Below are 25,366 nucleotides of genomic sequence, written 5' to 3' on the forward strand. Positions count from 1 at the left end.
GTGTTTCTGTGCAGAACAACCTGGTAGATGTCAGAAGCAGAATATCTGTTTCACAACACAACAGTCACAGTCTGCACATGAGTGACGCTAGTGTCAATGATCTCGTGAATTCACACCCTGTTTTAACTCACAGGTATACTCATCCAACAAATTTCAATTGGAAAACAAAGTCTTTCGCTACATAAATGTGAAAGATGATTTTTGGAATGGCATTTGAGATCTGCTCTCCTGCAGTTCTGGTGCATCAGATCCTCCCTGCCCTGTCAGCAGTTCTTCTGCCAGATCTTCCTCTTTTGGAGCTGCTGAAGGCCAGACCTCTACTGCTGTTTTCTTTGCCTGTTAATCCATTAACCTTTTCTTAAAACTACACAGGCCTGCCTGAAGGCCTATAGATATTTTCTGTGACCTTTCCCTATATTCAGTGGCAAAAAGGCCCTCATTTCTGTAGTTAGCACTTCATCGGGCAAATCCCCATAGTCTTGTAAACTCGCTCTGACAGTCAGAGTGCTCTTTGAGCCCTTGGACCCAAAGCCATTTTCAGCCTTGAAAGTCACATAGGAAACCTGGTCCCTTGGTCCCACTTACCCCTTACTCTGCCTTTTTTTTACTGTGGTAGTGGGGAAATAACCATGAAGCAGCTTGGCAAGACCTAGGCAGATCACTCCACCCCTTTCAAATTGCTGATGATGCCTTATAAGTTTAGTGTTGAACTCTTATTTTGAAGCAGATTATTCTTCTCTAACTGAAAAATGCAAACTGAAGTGATCTCAGGGGTGTTCTTCTGTAAACTCGATGGATGTTAATGAATTTGGAGCTTGGAGCCCTCACTGAGGGGCAGCTGTAACCCTGGGACTGCTGAGTGCTTCAAGAGCTAATTTTGAAATCAGCCTATAAACTTTCCATCCTAAACTACCTGGTATTGCTTTATCTGCTGAAGGTTCTTAAAGAAAAGCAATAATGAACTGTACACAGCTCCAGCCTTGCTGCATACAGCTATGTGGGTTCCTTTATTCTTTTTAAAAATAATTGTTAATTGTTTTCAACCGGCTGCCTATTTGTGCTACAAAGGACAGAACAAATGTGTATGTTTTGTACCCAGAGAAGCACAGAGTGGTTGAGGTTTGAAGAGGCCTTTAGAGATCGTCTGGTCCAACGCCCCTGCTCAAGTAGGGCCACCCAGAGCAGGGTGCCCAGGACCATGTCCAGGTGGCTTTTGAAGATCTCTGAGGGGGAGACACCACAACCTCTCGGGGCTACCTGTTAAGATTATCCTGAGTTGGAAGGGACCCACGAGGGTCCAATTCCTGACTCCACACAGGACCACCCAAAAACCAAACCCTGTGTCTGAGCGCAGTCCAAATGCTTCTTGTACTCTGTCAGGCTTGGTGTTACGACCCCTGCCCTGAGGAGCCTGTCCCAGCACCCAACTACCTCTGGGTGCAGAACCTTTCCCTAACCCCCAGCCTGACCCTCCCCTGTCCCAGCTCCATGCCGTTCCCTCGGGTCCTGTCGCTGTCCCCAGAGAGCAGAGCTCAGTGCCTGCCCCTCTGCTCCCCTCATGAAGGGGCTGCCGGCCGCCATGAGGCCTCCCCTCGGCCTGCTCTGCTTGGAACTGAACAGACCGAGGGCTCTCAGCTGCTCTGCACACGTTTTGCTCTCTAGGCCCTTCACCATCTTTGTAGCCCTCCTTTGGACATTGACTTATAGTTTTATGCCCTTCTTACATTGTGGCACCCAAAACCACACACAGTGCTTGAGGTGAGGCTACACCAGCATGGGGAAGAGCAGGACAATCCCTCCCCTCGCCTGGCTGGCCATGCCATGCCTGAGGCATCCCAGGGTGCGGTGTCCCCCCTGGAAGCCAGGGCACTCTGTTCACTCATGTCCAACTTGCTGTCAACTGGAACCCCAGATCCCTTTCCATGGGACTACTCTCCAGCCTCCCATTCCCCAGTCTGTACATATAGCCAAGAGTTCCAGGGCTCTGGTGCCCACCCAACATACAAGAAGTATTTCCAGATGTTCAGAGGGAACCTCCTGTGCTCCAGGTTGTTCCCAGTGCCTCTTACCCTGGCACTGGCCACCACTGAACAGAGCCTGACTCTGTCTTTGTACTTCTCTTCATGTATTTATACCCAGCATGAGAAGGGTTTGGCTTTGTCATGTGAGTGCTCCAATGAGCGTAGACTGAATTTCCCTGTGGCTGTGTATGAGGCGACGTTCAGGAGTTTTCTGTAGGCATCTGTTTCTCTGATGCTGGAAACTCATCCCGGTGCTGTGCCAGATCCAGGCACTACTTCTGAAAATGAAAATCCAGCTCGGCCTTTAAGTCTTGGTCTGAGTTTCTAGTAATTCTAACGTAAATGAAAGTGAAGAGTTAATATTAGTGATCTATTTGTGTTTGGTTTTTTTTTTTTTTTTTTTTTGGTTTTAATATTGGATTATCTTGGGAAGGTGGGCTGCTTCTCAAAGGTGACCTTCTAGATTTCTTTTCTAAATAACACCCAAGTAAATGCTTTGTTTATTAAAGCTACTTTGTGAAGAAGCAACTAACCTGTTTCAATATCTCATTTACAACTAAAGTGCAGCATTCAGCTAATTGAATACGTGGCTACTGTTAATTATTTTGTTACGGCTAATGGATATTCACTGGGATCATGTTGCTGCAGCCCCATAAATATAACGTTACCTTACAACTTTTTATTTCTGCAGTGAATTCTGTTCTGTTGGCATATTTATATCGTCTCTAGTATAAATGTGTGTGTAAATATATATATTTTTTTTTCTCTGTCTGCATTATTGTAGAAATGCCAGGGGTGTTAGCTATATAGAAGATACTTCTATACTGAGTTTCTTACTGGCCTACCAAATTTTCCAGTTGCTTTCACAATACAGGGAACTAAAGCTTTAGTTTAATGTATTTTTTTTGTGTTCCTACAATCTAGTATGTCTATTTTATCAGTGACTTAAAAGCTCTGATAGGTTCAGGGCTAAAAGAAAGCACTGTGAATATATTCTGCAGCTTGGCCCCCATGTCCTTTAGTGTAGAAAAATCCAGCTGTTTTGATCGCTAATTATCTTGGGGGGGAAAAAGAAAAATAAGCAACTTGTCAGGGCAAAAACTCACATTCAGCCACATATCTTGGGAACAAACACCATATGCACTCCTCTGCTCATTTGGTCTTCCATATATATATAAACATAGTGATCAGAGCCAAATAAAAAATCTACTTCTCTATTTTGGATGGCTTTTGATCAGTAAGATCAATGCAGGTGGAAAAACTTTGGTCGCAGAAGCACATGGAGGTCCTCTGGAAAGTTTTGCTGACTTAAACCTGTCTCAGAATTAATGGTATCTATACAAGAGAAAATTACAGATCAGTAGATGTGAACCTGAAAAGCAGTATTTTCTAAGAGAATTCTACTTCTTACCTATATGTACTCAAATTTTGTTTAAATAGGAATGTTTCATGACGCTTTGTGTTTAATCCATTTTTCATCATTCTCTACCTTCCTTTATTTCTGCTGACCCATGTAATAGGATAATGTGAGTGTATGACTTGGAGATGCAATATCTTAAATGATCCAGTTTAAACACGCTTGTCTGTGGTGTGAGACCTGAAGCATACTTTACTATCAATCGTTTCTCATGGTAATTTAATCAAAATCAACATTCCAGAGTTTTTAAAGTAATTTTTATATGAATGTGTTCTGTTTGAGTTCCTCAGTGTCAGAGAGGTCCTGACCAATATACTGTGACCTGGAAACTCTTCATTAGTTCTTTTTCTTCAGCTTTCGTGGCATCCGTGCTCTATACTTCCATTTTATGAAACACTTTGGGCAACTTGTGATGTCCTATTAAGGCTTTTGGGGGCGTTTTTCTAGGAATGTGACTTTCCTAGACATCAGTCGCTGAGAGCTTTTCTTTGTCCAGTTGAAATTTCTTGAGAGTTTTCAAACACTGTCAGAGCTAAGATCTAAGCTAGCGCTAACTTGCCTGCAAAGGGTTTTAATAAAAACTAAAAAATCACATGTTGATGTGTTTGTTTTTTGTTTTTTAATAGACGAGATGTGCATGTGACCTGGTCACTATTAGATATGAAGACCAATAGGAGCAATGACAGTATTTGGACATTAAACCACGGTTAACGTGGATGGAGCCAGTCTGATGTAAACTTTTATGATGAGTGGGTCTTAAATCCTTCATCACTGCAAGGACTAACATGCAGAATATTGGGAATTGAGTTGAAAATAGTAGCTACATAACATGGATAAAACATAATTTTGCTTTTAGAGAAGATGCAAAAACTATGCAGAAGAGCTGCAAGCTCTTCTATAAATTAGAAATGCAGCTGTAGCATGGTGCAGTCTTTAGCTCTGCTCTGATGGCAGAGTGTTAAACATAATCAATGTTTTTACCATTGCTGTACAAGATGTTTGGATTTTTTGATTGAACCTAGTGGGATTTGTCTGCTTCATAAAATGGTCTGCATCAGTTGTGAAGATTGCCTCTCATTCTTTCACTCCTCATCTTTATCTGCGAGAGGAAGGATCCGTTAATCTCCTGCTATTGTTTTCTTTCTATGAGATGAGAGAATTGATTCTGATTGATCAGCTGGACCTGGAGGAGAGGACAGGTTTCTGACATAAGGCCTTTTCATTTCCTTGGTCGTTACAGTGTACCCTTGACCTGTTGTGTTTTTACGCCCTGAACGTTTCTGCTGTTGTGAATCCTCAGAAATGGGGCACATGAAATGAATCACGACATTCTTACACATTTTTTATTATATCTTACTGGGTTTCCAAAGTCAATTTTATTGCTTAGCTTCAGGTCATCAATAGAGTCGTGTGAAACACTTCTGAATTCTGACATAAAACTTTAAGTTCTTGGGAGAGGAATGGAGCATTAATTTTACAATTTCTTTGTCACTGGCCTATTTAACTGTCCTCGAACAACAGGCATGTTCTTGAGTTTGCAGATATTTGAGGGATCATGAGGTGGTTATGCATAAAATGATTGCATATGGGTAACCATGATGATGCATCGAAGTATAGGATTAAATATCTAGAAGGGGGTGGTTTGGGGATGCACAACCTGCAATGAATTTTCAGTTGTTTCCTTGTCTGAACCAGGACAAGATGCGGGTTTGAGAGGTGATACAGGGATTATCTGGGAAAAGCAGAACCGTGATCAATACGAAGCGTGGTAGGTAGATTGTAGAATATTTAGCGTAATCAGCTTTGGAAAAACCTGTAATCAGTTTTCTGTAGTGAATAAAGGATTTAAATGATGGTGGTCAGGGCTGCAGCATGTGCTCCACGGCATTATACTGAAGAAAGGATGGTGGAGGAATAGCAAGGTTCGACTCATCCAAGTAGCATTACAACTTGGCTGTGTGCTTTTCTGATGAGCAGGGACATTTTTTGTGAAGTTGCATATAAAAGACATCTTATATGTAGTTTTTAGCCTTGTTCTACATCGCAGATGTGCCTGACAGGCATGTATTTTTCTGCATTCCTGCTCTTCACCGTTATATAATAAATTTAACTTGAACATTTTGATTTTTTTTGCATGCTTCAGGAGATAGAAAAAAAGGTAAGTTTCTAAGTTAGGATTAACCCAAACCCCGAAGTTTTTATTTTATTCTTTGTCTGTCTGCAGAAACAAATCTTGACAAAGAGAAGCCCTGAATCTGTACAGCAAGCATAGCACAATGTGTAGCATAAGTTTTCTGACATGCTTCTGTGAGCATGACTGGAAGTGCCATCATTAGTAGTGAGAGTTTACACTTCCCATTTTTCATGATGCTGCTACAAAGGGGAACTATCTGTAGTTAACTCTGTGGTATCAGTACCTGGGTGAAAATATGTTAAATTACTAATTTTAAGTAGGCAGTTGTGGAAATGACCACTGATAGTTATTTTTTTATTCACCGAACATGCTTCATTATTAAACATTATTTACCTGGAATGTGTTTGCACCTCATACTTGAGGTGTACGTGTATTTGGTATGTATGTGTATAGTTTTAATGCATTCGGTAATTCACGGTGGGTCCCTAAAATACTACATACTTGAACATACTACAGATAAAAGCAAAAAAAAAAAAGTTGACTTGCTCAATAGTGCTAAAAACAAGGTGTCTTACAGGAATACTGAAGTCATAGTGGTATTGCAAAGACAGACTTTCACAATGCTTCTGCATTATTTTAAGTTACTGGACACACAAGTGACTATAGTAAAGGGTTCCATCTTACTCTGGTTGGATACTTCAACTGACGTAGGAGTTCCCAGAAGAGTAATTGTTAAGTAAAGAGGACAGCGGTCTTAGATATACTTTTTAGATTTGCTTTTGCAAGTATGTAAATATTTGTTTCTTCTAAACATTTGCATGTTCAGTATTAAGCAAATGCTAAATGTATTCCTGAATACTTAAAAAATAATAATAAAATATCTTCTTACCGTAGCCTACAACTGTACAGACGCAAGTTTGGCTATTCTTGTGTCAGAATGTCCACCTACTAGCAATTAATTTACCAAGTTAAATAATCAAACTCTGCACGTACTCTGTGCGGTAGCTCAAGTACATTTCCCTAAGTTCGGAAGTGATCTGCAAAGTTAATAAAAATTTCATGCCCGCATGGTACGCTTGGTTCTGTCTTTGTGACGTGTCCAAGTACATTTGAACAAACTGTGGCACAGCTGTTGAGGAGGGAAGGAAAAAACAGTACAATAGACAATCTCTTTACATTTTCAATGCAGCAATCATCATCTTATTAATGTAGTGTTTGGCAAAAACTAATAGACTGCAGTTTTCAATCACTGTATATTCCTTACTGGTACAATTTATAGTAGATGTTTTGCTTTGTGAGTGATGCTCTTTCTCGATCCAGTTTTATCTCTCTATTTCTTTTTTTAGGCCAAGCAGCTGGAAGAGAAAGACAGAGAACTGAAGAAGCATGATGCCTACTACAAAGAGCAGCTGGCTCGACTGGAAGAAAGGGTAAGCCTTCCTTCCCTTTTAATGAAGAGGTTTCCGTTCTTTTCTGCTACTGACTTTCTGGTTATGTTTATTGTTAAACAAGATGGCTTTTCTAAGGAGATAAAGATAAAACTGGCCAGAGGTTGTTTTTTTGTTCGTTTGTTTTGTTTTTGGTATTAACTGCTGCTATTTCTGGTTTAATATTGCCAAGATGGAGGCTGTAATGTCGAGACTGTTGTTTTCTTTACGAAGTTCTCACATTTGCAATGAGATTTCATCTGTCACAATAATTTTATACAGGGAAATAAACCTAACCAGCTTACTTTTACAACAGTACAGATGAAGAACCAGTGCAAGGGAATGAGTACAACCAAGCAATCTTAAAATTGCATGTGAACTGTGAAGATACAAACTGAATTTCTGCTTTTGTTGTGGCCCACAGCTGCTTTTGTTGGGCAGGGTTAGTGATTCCTCCAAACCTACCTGCACACGAGAAGTTTAGCATTAGCTGCAAGTTGTTTATGACAAGTTCAAAAAGCCCTTCTGCATCTTCTTTTTTTTTTTTTTTTGCAGTAGGCATGAGACTAAACTATATAAAACATTTTGGTAAGCTGTGCGAAGTGCTTACAGTGAATTTAATAAGAAGTGCTTTAACGTACTGCTGTTACCATTCTCATTCTTTACAGGGTGCTATTTTATAGGATGTTATTTTCAAACTAATTGTTATTGCCATCGTGCTCTAGATCCCAGGTTTGTTGTAACCTTCAGCCTGAATACATTTGCCTCCTTCTCTTTCCTTCTGCCTGAGCTTATTTATTGTTCATTTTTTTTGTTGTTAGTTTTGAAAACAGTATTAATGTGATATATATTCATTTATGCAGCTTAACAGGATAGAGGGAAGAAAACCCCTTATTTTCCTGGATTAGGAAGAAGAGCATGTTGCGTGAATTATCAGTGTGTATAATTGATCTTAATTAATATTTTAAATGGAGGGCATACCAGATACCATCTCATTATTTTGATCAACCTTTTTGAATATCACATTAATGAGGACATGTTCTTCGCAATGAAAAATAGTTTGAAAGGAGGTGGTTAAATTATTTTAATGATTCGAAAACTGCATGTAATTTGTACAGTTAAAATGAAGATCCTTCAGACAAAAACCCCACAAAATACCTTCCTTATTTTTTAGTGAAGGGCTGGTATTAGAGGCAAAAGCATCTGCAGTAATTCACCCAAGCTGGGTCTTCATGGCGTGGTTGTACCTGTACATCGCTCTTCCATTTCATTGTTAAAGTAGTGCTGGAGTGGCTGATGGCAAAGGACGCATAATAAATTCTGATTCTTTGCTGGAAAGCTTTTGTTTTACCTTTTCAATGTGATATGCAGCAAATAAGGCTTTATTCTTAGCTATTTTTAATATTATAGTAGGTTGCCAATACAATGCCTTCACTTACAAGCGTTAAGTGACCACATCCAGTGTGGAATTTTATTTTAACATGCATGTGAATCTATCACTGCTGAGTACAAATGAGGTAATGAAGTGTACGTACCGGTGTCTGAGCACTGCTGAAGTGTTGTCCCTGTGAGGAAGTGAAATAGGTGATTTTTGCCATCTCTTGCTTTCTCTTCTTGGACTTGAAGTCTCCAGGGCTATAGCGGGCAGTTCTGAATTAACTGCCTTGTTCTGTGGACAACGTTTGCTCTGTCTTCAGAGTTGAGTTCCTGTGGTAATTAAGGGTAGTTTTTTCCTTCTGACATTTTATTTGTCAGGCAAGGAACCTTGTCTTTGTGAAGTTGTCTTCAGGTTTGTTTTCAAAGTACACGTGCATATCTCTTCTACACAAGAAAGAGTTGTTCAGGTTCTGAGAGGAGGTGAACTCTGTGCTCCACATCTGGCTTTGAACTTCTTCAGAGATGCAGAGATTACAGAATGAAAACCTACAAAAGCAGGGAGGTCGTGTGGTTTGCAATCCAGGATTCACCGAGGCTGGTGCCTGCAGCTGTTCTTTAGGTCATTTGGAAGTTTCAGTATCGGTGATTTATTGAGCATTGGGATGGAAATAGAGCTTTAAGAAAAAAGGAAGGTCTGGAAAGGCCTAACATTTTAGAAATTACAGAGAGCAATAACAGGCGGATATTTGTTCCTAAACTCGTCTTATTTCAGTGAAAGGTACGCAAAGGCAGAGCATGTGGTTCAGCAGACAGGAGATGAGAACGGAAGGTACGGTGGGAGCGGAGCAAGTGGAGCTCAGAGGAGTAATGTCAGTACGAGGAAATGTGCAATATTGGTCTGTCACCTGTGACAAAGAATGCTAATTACATTCTCAGATCATTCTTACATCAAATAAGCACACGTTAAAAATACTTCAGTTACGCATATGTGGTATTTCTGTCTGTTGCATCACTGAATGTCAGAGCTCATCTGTATGATTAATTGGCTTTTTGATTACCTAGCTTTTTTCAATTAGAAGCTTCATATTTGTGTTCCTCGATGCTGCTGAAAAAACAATGCAGACATTGATAATAAAGGAAGACGACAACAGAACAGATTAGTGTCAGCACAGTGTGCTCCTTATGGAGAAAATTATTATACATATTCAGTGCCAGATGAAGTCTGTCAATTATAAAATATTTCAGTGACTGAGTGAAGATGCTCAACCTTTTCAGGGGATTAATACAGGACAAAATAACTGTGCACAAGTGACAGCTGTGATACTAAAACATAAACAATTCTATTCTCCGGGGCAGTATCTGTTCATAAATTTGGTTTATGTGCTAAAAACCTTTTTGATAGTTTCCAAAAACCCAGCGATTCCCCTAACAGCTGCTGGTGTTTCTAGGTCAAAGATGGCACATAAGCTGTGAGTTATTAGGTGCTCCACGGCAGCAAAACAAAATGAGATAGTTTCACAGAGGAGCTAAGGAATAACCTTCTCGTACTGTATATCTGACTAGGGTGTAAAGCTGTTATTTAAGAGTTCGCACGTTAAGCTTTGAGAAAAACTTTTCTGTGGTCTTTGTTGTCTGTTTATAGGCTAATGGTGCTTCTTGACTAAAGCAAATGAAGAGAGGGTCAGATAGCAGTGTTCAAATTGTTTCATGTGTGTGTTTTTTATATTATGTCAATTATTTACTACAATAAGCTCGCTTTAGTGGTATTTTGAGCCATTAGTTTTTCCTTTTAAAATAGTGGAGCAAGAAAAGGGAAAACTAACGTCTCAGCTTCTTCGAGGTACCGAGCTGCACATCATGCTGTGGCCTTTCTCTACATTGTCTCAAGTGCACGTGCACACACACATTTCTGTCCAGTTGTGTTCATCATTTTTCTGTTCAGCTTCTCCACGTCCATCATCCCTCCACTATGTCACTGTTCTACATGTGAATTCCAAGCCCCAGTGGCTGTAGACTTTCTAACTACCTTTGGATCCCCGGTGTCACTGTGATACGTAGGTTCCAGCCGACGTCATCTGTTGCATTAATTTTGTCTGCAGAGCAGCTGACACCCTGTCATTCCTTCACCCGGTTGCTTTTGCTTCAGAGTATTTTTAATGCACGGGAAATGCATTCTGCCTACAGTTCTGGCATTTTGCAGGCATTCACAACGCGGTGTGCAGCTTCTCGAGAGCGATGCAACTCTAATTCCATCTTTCTTCGGCAAAACCCAACTGTTTTCATGTTACACTGCTTCATAATACTATTACGCGTCATTAGGAGAATCATGCCTCTAGTCATAGGAGCAGAAGGAAATTATTTTTAATAGACTGCTGTATGACACAACTACTTAGTTTATCTATGTGAATGAGCAAGATGTGTATCCCAATATTAGGAAGGATATTTCTCACTCAAGCTTGCAAGTTTCCTAGAAGCACTTTCAGTGAGTATTGGTTAGTATGCATGTGAATATGCATACGGTGCAAGGAAATAAGATAATTCTGTTCATATTTGGAGGCTTCAGCATTATGTTAGGTACTCCCCAGGTTTAGCAGTCAACAGGTCATTGCTCACAATAGTTCTTCCTTGCCAATTCCTAAATTTCTGTGCATCCCCATGCTGACTTCAGTGGCCATTGTGGAGGGAGCCTCCTGCACTACGCAAGGCTCGCTGCCAGATCAGAGCCTGAGAATATAGATGTAAGTTCTGCAAATGTGATCCTCTTATCTGCATCCATTTTTTTTCATGACTTAAATTTTGAGGAAGGATTTGCAAATCGTAGGTTCGGCACTTAATTTGGGGATTCTACTTACCATGTAGGCTGTCAAGGAGCATTAACCTTAAGGTAAGACGAGCACACAGAGCACGAAGCTGTGAGCTGATGGCACATACTATACCAGGTGTTAAATAGTATTATCCATCCTGCTTGCTACAGTAAATAGGATTTTGCTATTATGATGTGTCAGGATTTTCAGCAAAATCAAATTTACTAGACACTAAACTGCCATCCTCACTGCTGAGCAGCTTTATTCTGGGATCTTGTGTTCATGCTAATCCTGTTGGTAGGAAATGCTTATCCCAATTGTGCAGGGAAAATTATAATTTAATGATCTCTTCCTTTTTTTTTCTGTTCAAGGCTTAAAATGGACCAGCGTGCTTTGCAGTGATAGACCCAGTGCTCAGAAAAGGAGATAGCATACAGTTCAGCTTCACAGCCAAGCATTGGCTTTTTGTGTGTGTTTATAATGAACATAAGTGCTCCGATGCAAACAATGCGAGTTTCACATTTGTTCAGATGCTTCAGAATCTTGTTTACCTTTTCAAAGTCTCAACAACTAAATAATCAGAATCTGTTTACTGTGTTTTGTTGTAAACTGTGGTTTGCAAGATGTAGATAACAGAGGGGGACTGTTGTAAAGCGATGTAATAGCTCCAAACATTTTCATTTCCTACAATGTATTTTAGCAGTTTAAACATTTTTGTTTCTATTTGTTTTAAGTTATCAGTCTGTTTATTTTCTCGGATCTTGCATGACTGTATCGGCAAAAATTTCATAACCAGAAGCTGATTCTGCTCTCACCTCTTGTGTTTAGAAGTTTGTATTCAGCAGAGCAAACATGTTTACACTCCACACATTTGTACTGCATTCTTTCATGTCTTTCAAAATCAAATAGCAGTGATGTAGGTACAGCGTTTGAAGACTTCAGGCTGCATCTGAAGCAGGAAAAGGTTTGGGCTGATGATACTTGGTACTGAGCACTGAGGGGCGGCACAGAGAAAGCTCAGCAAACCTTTTGTCATTTTTCCCATGAAGAAATGGAATTACCTCTAGCACATTGCTGGCAGATTTGCTAAGTTGTACTTGTTGAGTGAATGCAATGCATGGACACCCAGAATACCGGTAGGTTTTTCCAAATTGTCCATTGCAATGCAAAGTACTGGTCCAACAGACTTCTGTTCTAAACATAATGCATATGAATAACCACTGGTGTTTGTTTGCATTGTATTTGACATCCTTAACAAAGATGATTAAAATAACCTCTTGGCAAAAGCTTTGATATAGGATACCAACACTTTTTTTGAGAGCATGTTCCATACAAGAATCTCTTAGGACTTCCCCAGCTTGCAGAGTTCCTCCACAGTTTGTCCATCTGGAGAGGTGATTCTGTGATTTTTGGTAAATGTGGTATGGCTGAAAATATCTGTTCTTTTTCTTCTTTTTTCTTACAGGTACCTAAAAGGAGGCTGTAGTGACGTGGGGGTTGGTCTGTTCTCCCACGTGCCTGGGGACAGGACAAGGGGGAATTGGCTCAAGTTGCGCCAGGGGAGGTTTAGGTTGGATATGAGGAAGAACTTCTTTCCTGAACGGGTTGTTGGGCACTGGACTAGGCTGCCCAGGGAAGTGGTTGAGTCACCATCCCTGGAGGTCTTTAAAAGACGTTTAGATGTAGAGCTTAGGGATATGGTTTAGTGGAAGATTTGTTAGCGGTAGGTCAGAGGTTGGACTCGGTGATCTTGGAGGTTTCTTCCAACCTAGATGATTCTGTGATTCCTCCCACTGTAAACTGATGCTTCCGGTAATGCCTGTGTGGGTTTTAACATAACCCAACTCCTGTTTTTCTGAAAAGACTTGTTTCAAGGCAGTTAACAGACCTCTTTAAAATCAAAGTGGGTATACCAATCTTGTATTGCTTAACAAAATTGAATTTTAACCTTTTTTTTTTTTTTTTTACTTTTTCCCCTCAAAGAGCCGTAATGACACATACCCTAGTAAAAATTATCTAAACCTTACAAGCTGGGGCTCTCTTTCGGAGCTGCAGATGTGGGAAAATGCTTGCATTGGTATTTGTCTGAGTAGATGGTTCTGTCTGCGTATCAAAACCACCCAAGCATCGCATTGATCTACCAGCTGTACTTGAGTTCAGTCTCCTCAACCGACTTCAGCAAGAATAAGAGGAAAAGTAAAAGGTCAAACAACACTTATTTCCAAACACTTTTCAGGTAGATCAATAAAATATATTATGGCTTCTATTGGATGAATAGTACAGTATATCATACCATAACCTTGAAGAGATAATATAATTCATTAATAATGATTTTGGTGTCTTTTTTTTAATGGATATTCAACTGCAACACAGAGTTCTCGCAGTTTTGCCCGAATCAGTGCAGCAGGAGACCTGAGTGTAGAATCAAGGTACATTAATTTCTCATTTTGTGCTTGGGCCAGGAGACTTTCCTATGCCTGAGCTCGTGTGCTGCACCAATGAGATAAAAGCAGGAGTTTGTGATAGTTTCCTGATGCTTTGTATTTCCATACTGCTCAGGAATCCTCCCCCCCTTCTTAGTATTGACCAAAGCGTAATGTTTTTGTCAGTTTAGCATAATAAAGCTGTCAACCCAACCTGTGATCTTGCTTCATGTTGCCAATATTAGAAAATTTCTCTCTTCAAATTTCATTATATTTTGGGGATGGAGCTTTTGTGGAGCGCTTCTTGCCTGGCAGGTTGAGATTAGGAAACTTGCTACCAATTACAATATCTGAAACCTCAACCTGATTGACAAAGACAGACAGAGCTGTAGCCTTCTGACTGGAGCTCTGCATTAATGCACTACCTCCGTATCTTGCCGAGCCACAATCATTATTCCAAATAATTGTTTTTAAGCCTTGATTTTTTTTTTCCTGCTCATTATCTTTTATTTACTGCTTTTGAATAAGCAGCTAATATGTATATTAGTTATTAAATACATACCCATCCATATTTTTTTCCCTAAAACTAGTGAAAATGTTTGTTCGGACACATTTTCTTATTAAAAAATGCCCCTTTCAGTCTCATCCTTCACTATCACATGTCCAATCAATAGCAGTGCTGAAAAGCTGCTTAATAACAAACTAACGAGTTGTTCCACGCTGAATAGTAGGTATTAATGTTTCTCTAAATGTTTGTTTATAGATTATTTTTCCATTCTGCATGTGTGTCTTTATATAAATGGAGACAGAAGACCAAGTGTGATAAGTAATGTACCTGGCTTTTCTCCCTGTGCAGTAAGATGCTTGATAGCTGTTAACATGTAGGCAGTAATTCCATAGAGTTTGTTTGCAGTCCTTTTTTACTTATTCCACATGTACAAAACCATGTTTTGGGGTGGTTTCCCTTTCCTCTTCCCCTCTTCCCCTTTTCCTGCTTTCCCCTTTCCCCCTCTGCTTTCCCTTTTCCCTTCCCCTTTCAATTTCCTTTGGTTCTGTGGAACTCCAGACTTTCATTTTGGAGCAAAATGTGGATAGTTCCACGCTTACACATTTTGTAAAAATTGTAGAAGACCTAGGGATAACAGTGTGCTGGATATAAAATCATAACTTAAATACCTCGATGCTGCTGGGACTCTGTGTGAGCTCTCAAGACTTTTTTCAAATGTGCTCTGCTCCTTGTAATGCAGTTGTGCTTTTTTCTTGATTTTATTTCCATTAGTGTATTTCTCTAACCCATCACTGTTCTTGCAACTTTTCTTTTCCTGAGTAGTTTTTGGTTTAGAACATTTTTCTCGCATCGCTGGTCAGAGCTGACTTTGATATTGTACCTTTAGTCTCAGCTAGAGCTAACCTCGGAAGAGTTACCGGCCTTTCATCTGGTGCTGTTTATTTTTATAGGCAACCTCAAGCCTCCACTCTTTCTGCTTTATTTCATTGTGCTTTGGGGCCTACGGTGCTGTTTTAAAATCATGCTGAAGTCTCTTAGCCTACGGGCTACCCCGGTGTCCTTTCCTGCAGAGTTTCCGCACTGACGTTTCCTCAGGTAGGGAGGAGGATGGTGTTTCTTCCCAAGTGAAATTCCCAGTTTTCAGATCCGAGGTAAAACCAAACTCTTTGTGCGTTATGCAGATCTATGCTTGGAGAGGGCGGATGGAGCTTTCTCAGTGGGCAAGCAGGGACTTTTATTGGAAATACGGATGCTCAAAACCTCCAAAATCCAAACTCGTTGAGATTTTGATAATTAATATGGGATTTACTGACCTAGGATACAGTGAAATACCGTTTTTTGGGAAATGGCTGTTTATGGAGTACCCTGTGTTTACCTGACTATTGTGTAGCTTTGTAAAGATGATTTCTTTGTCAACCCAGCTCTGGTCCTGCAGCGTTTACATCCTCACTGCTTGAATCACGCGTGCTTGTTAACTCTTCCTCTGTTATACCATTATCATCGCTCTGGATCTCAGCGTTTCCTGGCCTCCTACCGTGTTCTAACAATGGGGATTTATTCGTGCTCCCGGGATAAGTGGTCATTGCTAATCACTGGTTTTCTCTGCGATTGCTTCAGTTTGTGTTAAAGCTGCTTGAATCTTGGTGCTTGTGGAGTCTGAACACATACGCGTGTGTTCATCCGATGAATAAAAAATGCAGATGTGGATAAAATATGAGACAGCGGGAACATGTGGGGCAATACCAAAGAAACCAAAGCAGCATGTTGGGCAGCTCCTTTGGTCTCCCTCTTCATTCCCACGTGCAAAAGCATTGCACTGGGAGAGCTGGAGAACACCTTTTCCCTTCCTTTTCGCTGGCTGTGTCTGATGTAAGGGCTGGAAAAGGCAGCGAGCGGGACCTGACCACGGTGCGGTGAGGAGCGAGCGCATCTCTCCCTGGGACCGTCCCCCACGAGCACACGCTGAGTCCTCGTCAGCCCAAGAGGTTTGTGCATCCAGCCCCGCTCTTTTTAATGAATGCAAATCAGTGGATGAGTACAGTTTAAGCGTAAACACGCCAGCGATGCCTAAGTCACCCTTAGTGATTGTGTCTGCATCTGTTTTCCTTGATAGTTTCAGCTGCGCTTTTCCCCTTCCCGAGGAGCAAAGTATCACGAGCGAGAATGTTTCAATAGGCAAAAGGGAACAAACCAAAGAAATTTGTCATTTGAATGTCAAAAGGCAGTGTTTAGCGCATTTCGTGGGGTATGGCAAAATGTTTTAACATATGGGTGGTTAATGAATAAGCCGCTTTCATTTTTTCCCAGGTCTGTTCCCTCCTCCCACCCTCTTTCCTTGCAGAAGATGAAGATTTGGTACAAAAGCTGTGCTAAGTTAACAATGGGTTTAAAACAACTTGGATTTCTTTGTCAGGGTAACATTTAGAAAATACCGCAACTGGAAATTGAATCATGTGACAGGCAAAATACTGAATTTTAGGATTTCTTTTAGAGATTTTACTAGTTATACTATGAATAATCTGGCAATTCTTTAGGCTCTTTTACTTTCCTGGGAATCTAACAGATACGTATTCCCTTGAAAGCATTTAGCTTTTTAATATATTACATACTGGTTTCCAATGGCCCAGTAATTCTGCTTTTGGGCAGGCTGAGCAGGGATGTGAGGAAGCAGGATACAGACCAGTCCCTGTATTCATTTGTTTTCTGTTCCCTCTCTTCTGTGCCTTTGAAAACAAGAAGTCCTCTATTTAAATACACCTACTATATAGAGGAGTATCGCTGACATTATGTGCATTAAAACATTCTCTGAGCAGCCTTTCTTTTTAAAACATTCGCTTTTCTGCCTAAGCAGTGGTTAGTAATTTTTCTCATCACGAAGCAATAATGTTTGTGTGAAACGTTGCCCTGCGTTTTTTTGTAAATCGTCTGGTAAAGTTGAAGGCTGAAATAGCCTTCCCAAGCACACACCGACTTCATTTTCACTGCTGTCACTCTGAGTGATATTTTAATTTTTCTGCCCCTAAAAATACTTCAGTCCCGTAACTGATAGATAAATGAGAGAATCCCCAGGAAATGCTGCAGAATGTTTCCATTTGCCAGCACAATAAATGCAGGAGCTAATAAACGTCCTCTTACATCAGGAGGAGGCGTATAATGTGGAAATGATGGGAAAAGGAATTTGGGAAATAAATGATCAATCCAATCTAAGGCGACAAACAATTTCTTAATAACTTGGCCTTGGGTTGGAGCGAGGGCTCGGCACGGAGGCACCGAGACGGAGCGCGAGGGAAGGGCCATTTACATCTGGCAGCTGATGGATTTCGGGAGGCTCTTTTAGGTTCGCTGAACAATGAGCTGTGATTCAGACACAGCCTTTCTCATGCAAAGTTTGGATGGTTCGCCATTTGTCTGTAAGTGCATGTAAGGGAAAAGGGACAGCGGATTTAATTCTCGTTTCTAATTCTTTATGGTAAATAAGCACTGAGCGCGCTGTTCTTCAGGAAACCTTGGGGGAGAGGACGCAGTCGCACCATATCTGGGAAAATTGGGCTTTGGCTGGTGTTCTGCCCCTTCTGCAGGCATTATCATCGTCCTCATCGGAGCTTATAATGTTCAAGGGATCAAGTCCTACCCAGGAGCACTCGTGGTAACATTCTTAGCATCAGGGAGAATCCAGCCACAGGAGGAGCTGAACCAAAATCTTAGGACATGGCCACGTTTTAAGACCGCAGCAAACAGAGAGGGGAAGGTGAATGCACTGGATTTTGTGACACGGATCCCAGCTTTGGCCAGGCTCTGTTGCAGGAGTGAAAGGTTAAGTACAGTTCTTTCTGCATCGCGTTAACCCGCGAAGCTCCCCGCAACCAACGTGCGAGCGCTAAAGGTGGGAGAGGGAGCTCAAATTCAAGACGAGCAGGAGGGCTGTAGGAAGAAAATTGGAGAGAATAGAAGGGGAGAAAATCACAATAATGGACTCGGTGACAAGCCTGGTGACAACTTCTTTTCAGTTGAAGGTTTTGCTTTGAAGAGAGCACAACCAATTTGTCTCGTGCATTACCCAGATTCCTTTAAAATCCCCGGCTCCCCATTCCTTCAAAAGAGAAGGAACAGACAGCTGGCATCGCAGCTCTGTAGCTCTGTATTTGTGAGAGCTTTCCTGCAAAAATGCGTGTGATCTTTACACCGATACTACAGAGGTGAAGGCTTCCTCTTTCTTCTTCTGTTCTGTTTTACAGAGCTGGTTTGCAGCCTTCTTGTGGGTCCCATGGCTGGTAACCTGTGCAGTGGGCCCAGTTGGGCTGCCTGCTTGTGGCTCACGTCATCTTGGGTCGGGACGGGCAGGCAGCTTGGCAAAAGTGGAGAGCCTTCAGTTGGGAGAGGGGAAGGGATAGCCCAAGGCTGGTGGCACGCTCGGCGCTCTATAGGCATGTCAGGGGGAATTGAAAGTTCCCCCCCTCTTACACCTCTCTAACTGCAAAGCATTATACCTGAGAGCTGAGACTTTTCAGTGTGTTTCTATTCACATGCATATTTCTGTGCCCATAAAGGCCTTTCCTTTTGAAATCTGGGAAGATAATCATGTGTTTGAAATGAGCAGATACTCTCCTGCCACTTTTGAAATCTTTATTTCTCCCTTTGTCAGAGAGTTTAACTGTTTGCATTACCGTGGGCCGTAATCACGTAGGAATATGTATTTATGCACACTAAAACACAAAAACATAGCTGGAGTAATTATGAAGCAAATTCAAATGAACCCTAGCGGAGGAGTTCAAACATATGTCTAATTCTTGGGGAAGAATTACCATTTTTTTTAAATGCCTTACCTTGGTAACATTTCAGTGTTTTCCATATCTGGCACCACTGTAATCCAGTTAGACGTTCCTCCTGCAACGCATTTCATTGCTTGTTTGTCTCTGTGTTTATTAAACATAAAGCCCAAAGATATTCCTTGTTCCTAATAAACTGGGGCAATAATACAGATTTTTTTATTATTATTTTTGCCGCTGAGGCCATATGTATTTTTAAAAGCATTGCAGGTAATTGTTGCTACATGCCAGCTCCGATGTCCGTCTGTGCCAAGCTCGCCACTGATTTCTGTAGTTAATCCTCACTGCCCTATAGTTCTCCAAAGTAAAAGCGTGCTAGTGGTTGGCAGTGGTTAGCATGATCCAGGCTGTAATTACTGCTTTCTACAGGTGCAAATACTTGCATGTTGAGCCCATGCTATAGCAAATACCTCTAGTTTTTTTTTTAAAATAAATGTCAATTGTGCCTTTGAATAGCAAGTAAATGTACAGAAAATCTGTTTGATCATCCTGTTTCTGTTTCACACCTTGGAAAATTCACTGTTTTTCCTTTGCCTCAGTTTTTTCAAGTAGTGGAAGAACAATGTAATCCTCAAAGTATCCCGTTGAGAATTAATTCTCTGATAAATTCTATAAAATGAGATATTACGTATTTATTGCCAACAAAAGTAAGCAAATTAACATATGTAAAGTTTCAAATTAGCCATTTTAATCAGTACGATATCTAGAAATTTGTGGGCATGATTTGAAGTCACCATTTGCTCACTTCTTGTTTAACTTGTCTAGCTGGCTTTTATAGCCTGCTTCATAGCTGCATTTTGGAACAGATTTTGTTTTTAAGATAGAAAATTTTCATTCTTCCTACCAGGTGGTTATGGTGTTGCTCATGTGTTACTGCTCAGTGCCTTGAGGCAGCATCGTGCAAGTCACAGAAGCATGAATCAAGGGCTGTTCCTTATTGCAGGGATGATAACTCAGGTTGTTTTTCTGCAGCTCCTACTTAGTGGGATTTACAGTAGAGATAAGTGCTGGATGTGCGCATCACTTTTGTGATTATAACAGTAATACAGAGATTTTTGCTGTTTTTTTTTTTATTATTATTATTCCTACATCCAACTGTGTTTTGGTCATGCAAGCTTTGCATTCAGCAGGTAACATTGGAAGTGAACACAACATGCTGAAATGATCTGTTTTAGAATTTATATATTGTTCGGTAAAGCATAAGGGAAAAAGAAAGGGTGTTTTGGAAGAAGAGGAGAACCACGGTCTTAAAGGAGGACTCCAGCACCACTGTTTCAGGGGATGCCGTGCCTAGTGCGTGTCCATCTGTCCTTACCTTGAGATAGTTTTCTGCTTCTGTAGCTGAAGCTGTTCAATTTGGTGTATTTACAGGAAAAACAGTTGATACTTTTACTGTCAGGTCCCTTTTAATAACAGAAATAGGCACCCTGATTTTATTTATTTATTTAACCCCACCAAAGGATGTGATGCAAGCATAAAACACACTTTGAAATGAACGCAAACCATGTTTTGTTCATTGCACATTTCAGACAGCTTTCATGATCTCTTTCCTTGTTACGAATTTACTGCTACTACTGTCACTTAATTTTTTTTGGAAGCTTTCTTTAATTGTAGATGTCTGAGATAATGTGCAGAGCGTTGGAGCCTGGGGAACCTGAGACACTTGTGCCTGTCCAGTAGGCTTTCAGCTGAGCAAAACAAAACATTGCTGTGTACAGGCAAGTTGAATTAACCGCATCGCAGTGCAGGTTGGACTTCCTTTTGTTAGAGTAAGTGGGGAAGCTTTGTAAAAAATGCATTTTCAACAGCAGAAAATGACACTATTTCAATTCAGAAAACTTCAGTCAATTTTTTGTCATTGAATTGTTGCCATGAATTGACAAGAGATTTCAGATACTTGTCAAGTTGAAAGAAGTTCTTTAAAAAACAACAAAAAAGGAATCCTTGTAAGATTTTTGTATTGGAAAATCAAGTGTAAAATGCTACACGTGTTTGTATCATACTATGTGCAGAATATTCTTGGAGTGGGAGTTCTACCGATGGTTAACAGAACAAGAAGGATTTATGGACAATATTTGTGGGGGCAGATGATACTTTTTATTTGACTGCTTGCAACTTAAACAGGTTTTCAGGAACATGGACCTGAAAGCTACCCTTCAGGTAGCCTTGAATTTAACACCAATATTTTTAATGCATTATTTTACTTGGCTTGGACAGGCTTTAAGAATTAATTTAAAAAGAGAGAGAAAGTAGAAAGCTTCAGTGTGCAGGCAGCATAAATGCAGTTCCTGGTGGCATGAACCATAGGACAGAGATGTAATACAATGGGATCATCCTTGGAGATGCTGAGGACAATGTCCTGAGCCACCCGGCCTAGTTGGGCCTGCTCTGGATGAGATGACCTCTGAAGATTCACCCTAAATTACTCCATGTGTTAGCGTGATAACATGAAGTTTGCTGATTCAGGAAATTTAACTTGCCACTTGTTACTTCTGGAGAGTGGATAAATAATTAGAGTAATACACTCAGCATTGTAAAGAGTTACTGTAGTATTTGGTAAGCCTACAGTGATGAAGGTCCTTCAAGGCACAATAACAAAAGGATTCTCTTTCTATAGTAACTTTAAAATAGGTGGGTAAATAAAAAAAAAAAATATGAGGGGCTTTGTTGAGTAGTGTTGTTTGGTATTGTGAAGGGGAAAAGATTAGAACAAAATGAAGCATATAATTAAGTACATCCGAAGTGCATTCTGAATGCACTATACATTATATTAATACGATGTCTTGTTTAGAATAAGCTGCAAGAATCAAAACTTGCAAATGTCTTTATCAGGAAAATTGATGAGTTAATTGAGTTAATTAATACAGAGGTATAATTTGACTAGCTAGACCTGTTACTGTAAGGAATGAAGAATTATAAACAGTTGTGGTTAGGTTTCTGGTATTTTGCAGCTACTGTGTAACTCTTCTCTCAATTGTTATGTATTATTTTGTGATTATGTCGACGTAGCACGTGTGTAACAGACTCTTTGCCCCAGAGAAGTCGGTCAAAGTCGTGGTATCATTGTATGTCCTCCTTGGCGAGACGTGTGGCTCTGATGCATTTTCCCCAACTTAGCTTAAAATGGGACCCTCTAGTCTACATTAAATACTTGGGACCACTCAGCAGTTGCTTCTGAGAGATAGCTGACACTGAAAGGTGATTGATCCATCCTGTCATGGTGACTTGCCCTGATACTGTTCCTGTGTGTTCCTGTTGAATATTGAGGAAGTGTTTTTTAACCATCTATCTACGGGCAGCTGAGGTTGGGCGTGACGAATCCCAGCCTCTGAGACAAGTCCCATGGTCCAACGCCAGCCCAGGCAAGGGGATGAGCAGACTTAATCTATAATAACAGCAGTGATCTGCAGAGACAAGTTTTGAGTTCATATGCTGAAAAAAAAGGGTGCTTTTTGGGACTGTTACATAGTCCCCTGTGTAATAACACAGGTTGCATTCTCAAGAGGCATCTAAAAATCTGTTCAGACTACTGAGGAAGTCTGTGAAGGGCTGTGCACGTCCAGAGAAATACAGAGAGGATTTCCTGTCTTTGAAGGGAAAGAAACTATAAAGGGACCATTGGAAGAATATACTTACGTAGGAGAGAACATGCACTAAATATCTGTAGGAAGGTTGCAAGGCTTGGCTTGAAAAATGCACTGAGCACTGCGGGAGGAAGAACTGAAATGGATGCTAAGAATATACAGCATCTGCAAAAAATACAGGAAGAAGAAGCCCATTAAATAGTCGGAATCATCCTCAGAGATCACACAACATATCTATAAATTGTGAATATTTTAGGGGTCTGCATCTGAATTATTTGCCCTAACATATCTCCTAGTGTTTTTTTGCAGCGTGTTGCCTTACTGAGAGCAACAGAATCACATTTTTAAGTTCTGAAACAGCATATTTGGTGCTAATTTTTACACTGTGACACGCTGAAACACTTAATCAGTTTCTTTTTTGTAGTTCCTGGATTTTTTATTTAGCAGGTTTTTGAGTGAGAAGGCCACCTGCCTTAGTTTTGGCTGAGCTTCTTTCAGAAGACTGTTTCCAAACAGAATGGGTCTGCTGGGATACGCTGTTGTAAGAGCACTGAAAAATTCTCACATTAGCTTGATTTAAACATGCTCCTAGCTCGTTTCATTTCTTGCTTCACCTATTATCAGCGTAGCTCCCAGTCTAGACTGAGTAGAAAACATAGTTTACTTGGATTCTGATACTAAAAATCATCTAAACAATCATCATCGGCCATCTAAACAAATACATACAATATTTTTTCACCAAGCATTTTTTTTTATATCTTCAGCATTTATATTATATCAGTCCCGATGTTTTCACACTGCTCACACACGGTGTTCAAAGCAGCTGCAAGTAGTTGCCCTTGACGTACTTCAGTCACTTCATAATCACCAAAAGCTGTTACTGACTGATACACAGTTCTGTACAGTTTTGCTTCGTGATCAAAAGGCTTTCCGCCTTGATATCTTGCAGGTGGTTTGACTTGGGTGATGGGCTTTGCACAGTGGTCTCTGCATATTCAGCATATATTCGGCACATTCAGACGGTCTCTGCATATTCACCTCCTCTTTACTCACCTGCTGATCCTGGTTTCATCCAAGTCTTTTCACCTGACACTGATGTGGACAGACAGATACCAGCACATACAACACTTGGGCCATCAATATCCCCACAAGTTTTTTGGTCTGACCAAATGCAGATATTGAACTGGTTCTGGGTAATAAGCTGATTTTTTCCTCTGGATACCCAGAACGTATTTTCCACAATGTGAAGGCTTTGGTACTATCATTGGGTGACATTGGTAGCAGGGTGATGGTTGGACTGGATGATCTTGAAGGTATTTTCCAACCTTAATTATACTAGGATTTGACGATGCTATCGGTCAAACTTGTTCCTCAGTCTTAATGCAGTGTCTGTGTTAGCTGTGCTGAGGAAAGTTAGCACAACTTGCCATCAGTTCAGCAAAACAAAGACAAAACTTTTAATATCTGTGATATAGGACAAGCATGTGAGGTGACATTGTTGCCCGGGCTGTTGGATTGAGGGAGACGGAATATTTTACAATTTCTTTCAAGAACTTTATTCTTGATCTTCTGACGGTTGGTGCATAAGTGTTATTTGTGGCTGCATTGTGCTTTTCAAAAAATGGTAATTTTGCACTCATTATGCCCTTAGGCAACTGAGTAGCGCTAGTGGTAGATCTAATAAACAAAGCTAAACCCAGCTACTTTCCATTCATTTGAAAGAAGATGTAGCCAATCCTTGATTCCTTATGTTGGGCTTCTGCCACAAGATGAATTTCACGTACAGCTGCAGAGCAGATTGCACATCTACAAGCCAAAATAGATTTTCATTCTGATACCAGATATATCGCTGAGGGTAGGTATACATATTCATAGAATTACTCGGTTTGGAAGGGGCCTTGGGAAGTACAACCTTCTGCTCCGAGCAGGATCAACACTGAAGACAGACGAGGTTGTTCAGGGCTACGTGCAGTTGGATCTTTGTCAGCCGAACAGGCTGGAGATACCACAGCCTCTCAGCATCCCAGTCCCCTCCTTAGTTAGACCTGGAAGGAAATATTTTTCCTTATACTCATTCAGAAGCTCCATTGTTTCGATTTACAGCCGTTTTCCCGTGTTCTCTCACTCTGTACATTGCCCCTCTCCATCTTGTTGATACTCTTCTTTTAGGGCTTCTGAGGCTGCCAGGTCCCCCCAGAACTTGCTCTCCTCCAAGCTAAACAAGTAGCTTGGAGGAGAAGAAGCCATTCCATTGGCTTCTCCTCACAGGACACGTGCACCCAGTTTGGGTCACCTGCGAAATTAGTGAGTGTTTTTGGGTCCTTGGTAAAGGTGTTAAACAGGGAGGGATGTGGCATAGACCCCCGGGGAACTCTGCGTGTGCCTGGCCTCTACGTAGAGCCTGATGAGCCAGCCTGATCCTCACCTGTAATTCACAGAAGGAATTTTCTGTTGTTCTTTTGACCACTTCAATGGACTTTGTAAGAGTTACCCATGCGGCAGATTGGCTACAACCATGCATGAGCATGATAGAAGCCTTAAACAAGGTGATTTCATGCTGCTGTGGGTAGGGAATGTTCTGTGTGTCCACACTGATGACGGAAACTATCTGCAGAGCTGGACTGAGGCCGTCCTGCCATCCAGAAGGACCATGAAAGGCTGGAGAGGTGGGCTTGCAAGGATACCATGGAGCTCACCAAGGAGAAGTGCTGAGTCCTGCCCCTGGGGAGGAGCAGCCCCAGCCCCAGGATGTGCTGGGGGCACCCAGGTGGGAAGCAGCTCTGTAGGAAAGGACCTGGGGGTCCTGGTGGGCACCAAGTTGAACGTGGGACAGCAAAGTGTCAAT

General features: G+C 40.9%; 1 protein-coding gene across 4 annotated transcripts in view; it reads left to right on the plus strand.

Annotated features, from left to right (window-relative positions):
- Positions 1-25,366, plus strand: part of CHCHD3 (coiled-coil-helix-coiled-coil-helix domain containing 3) — a 149,511-nt gene that overhangs the window by 87,146 nt on the left and 36,999 nt on the right. For 2 of the 4 annotated variants that reach the window (XM_035334159.1, XM_035334168.1), the window contains exons 5-6: positions 5,582-5,596; positions 6,919-7,002. In XM_035334159.1, coding sequence (XP_035190050.1) covers positions 5,582-5,596; positions 6,919-7,002 — 99 coding nt within the window. The remainder of the gene's footprint in view (positions 1-5,581; positions 5,597-6,918; positions 7,003-25,366) is intronic. The other 2 variants (XM_035334175.1, XM_035334183.1) reach the window with 1 other exon arrangement.

Source organism: Oxyura jamaicensis, chromosome 1 (assembly GCF_011077185.1).
Source record: "Oxyura jamaicensis isolate SHBP4307 breed ruddy duck chromosome 1, BPBGC_Ojam_1.0, whole genome shotgun sequence".
Taxonomy (NCBI): domain Eukaryota; kingdom Metazoa; phylum Chordata; class Aves; order Anseriformes; family Anatidae; genus Oxyura; species Oxyura jamaicensis.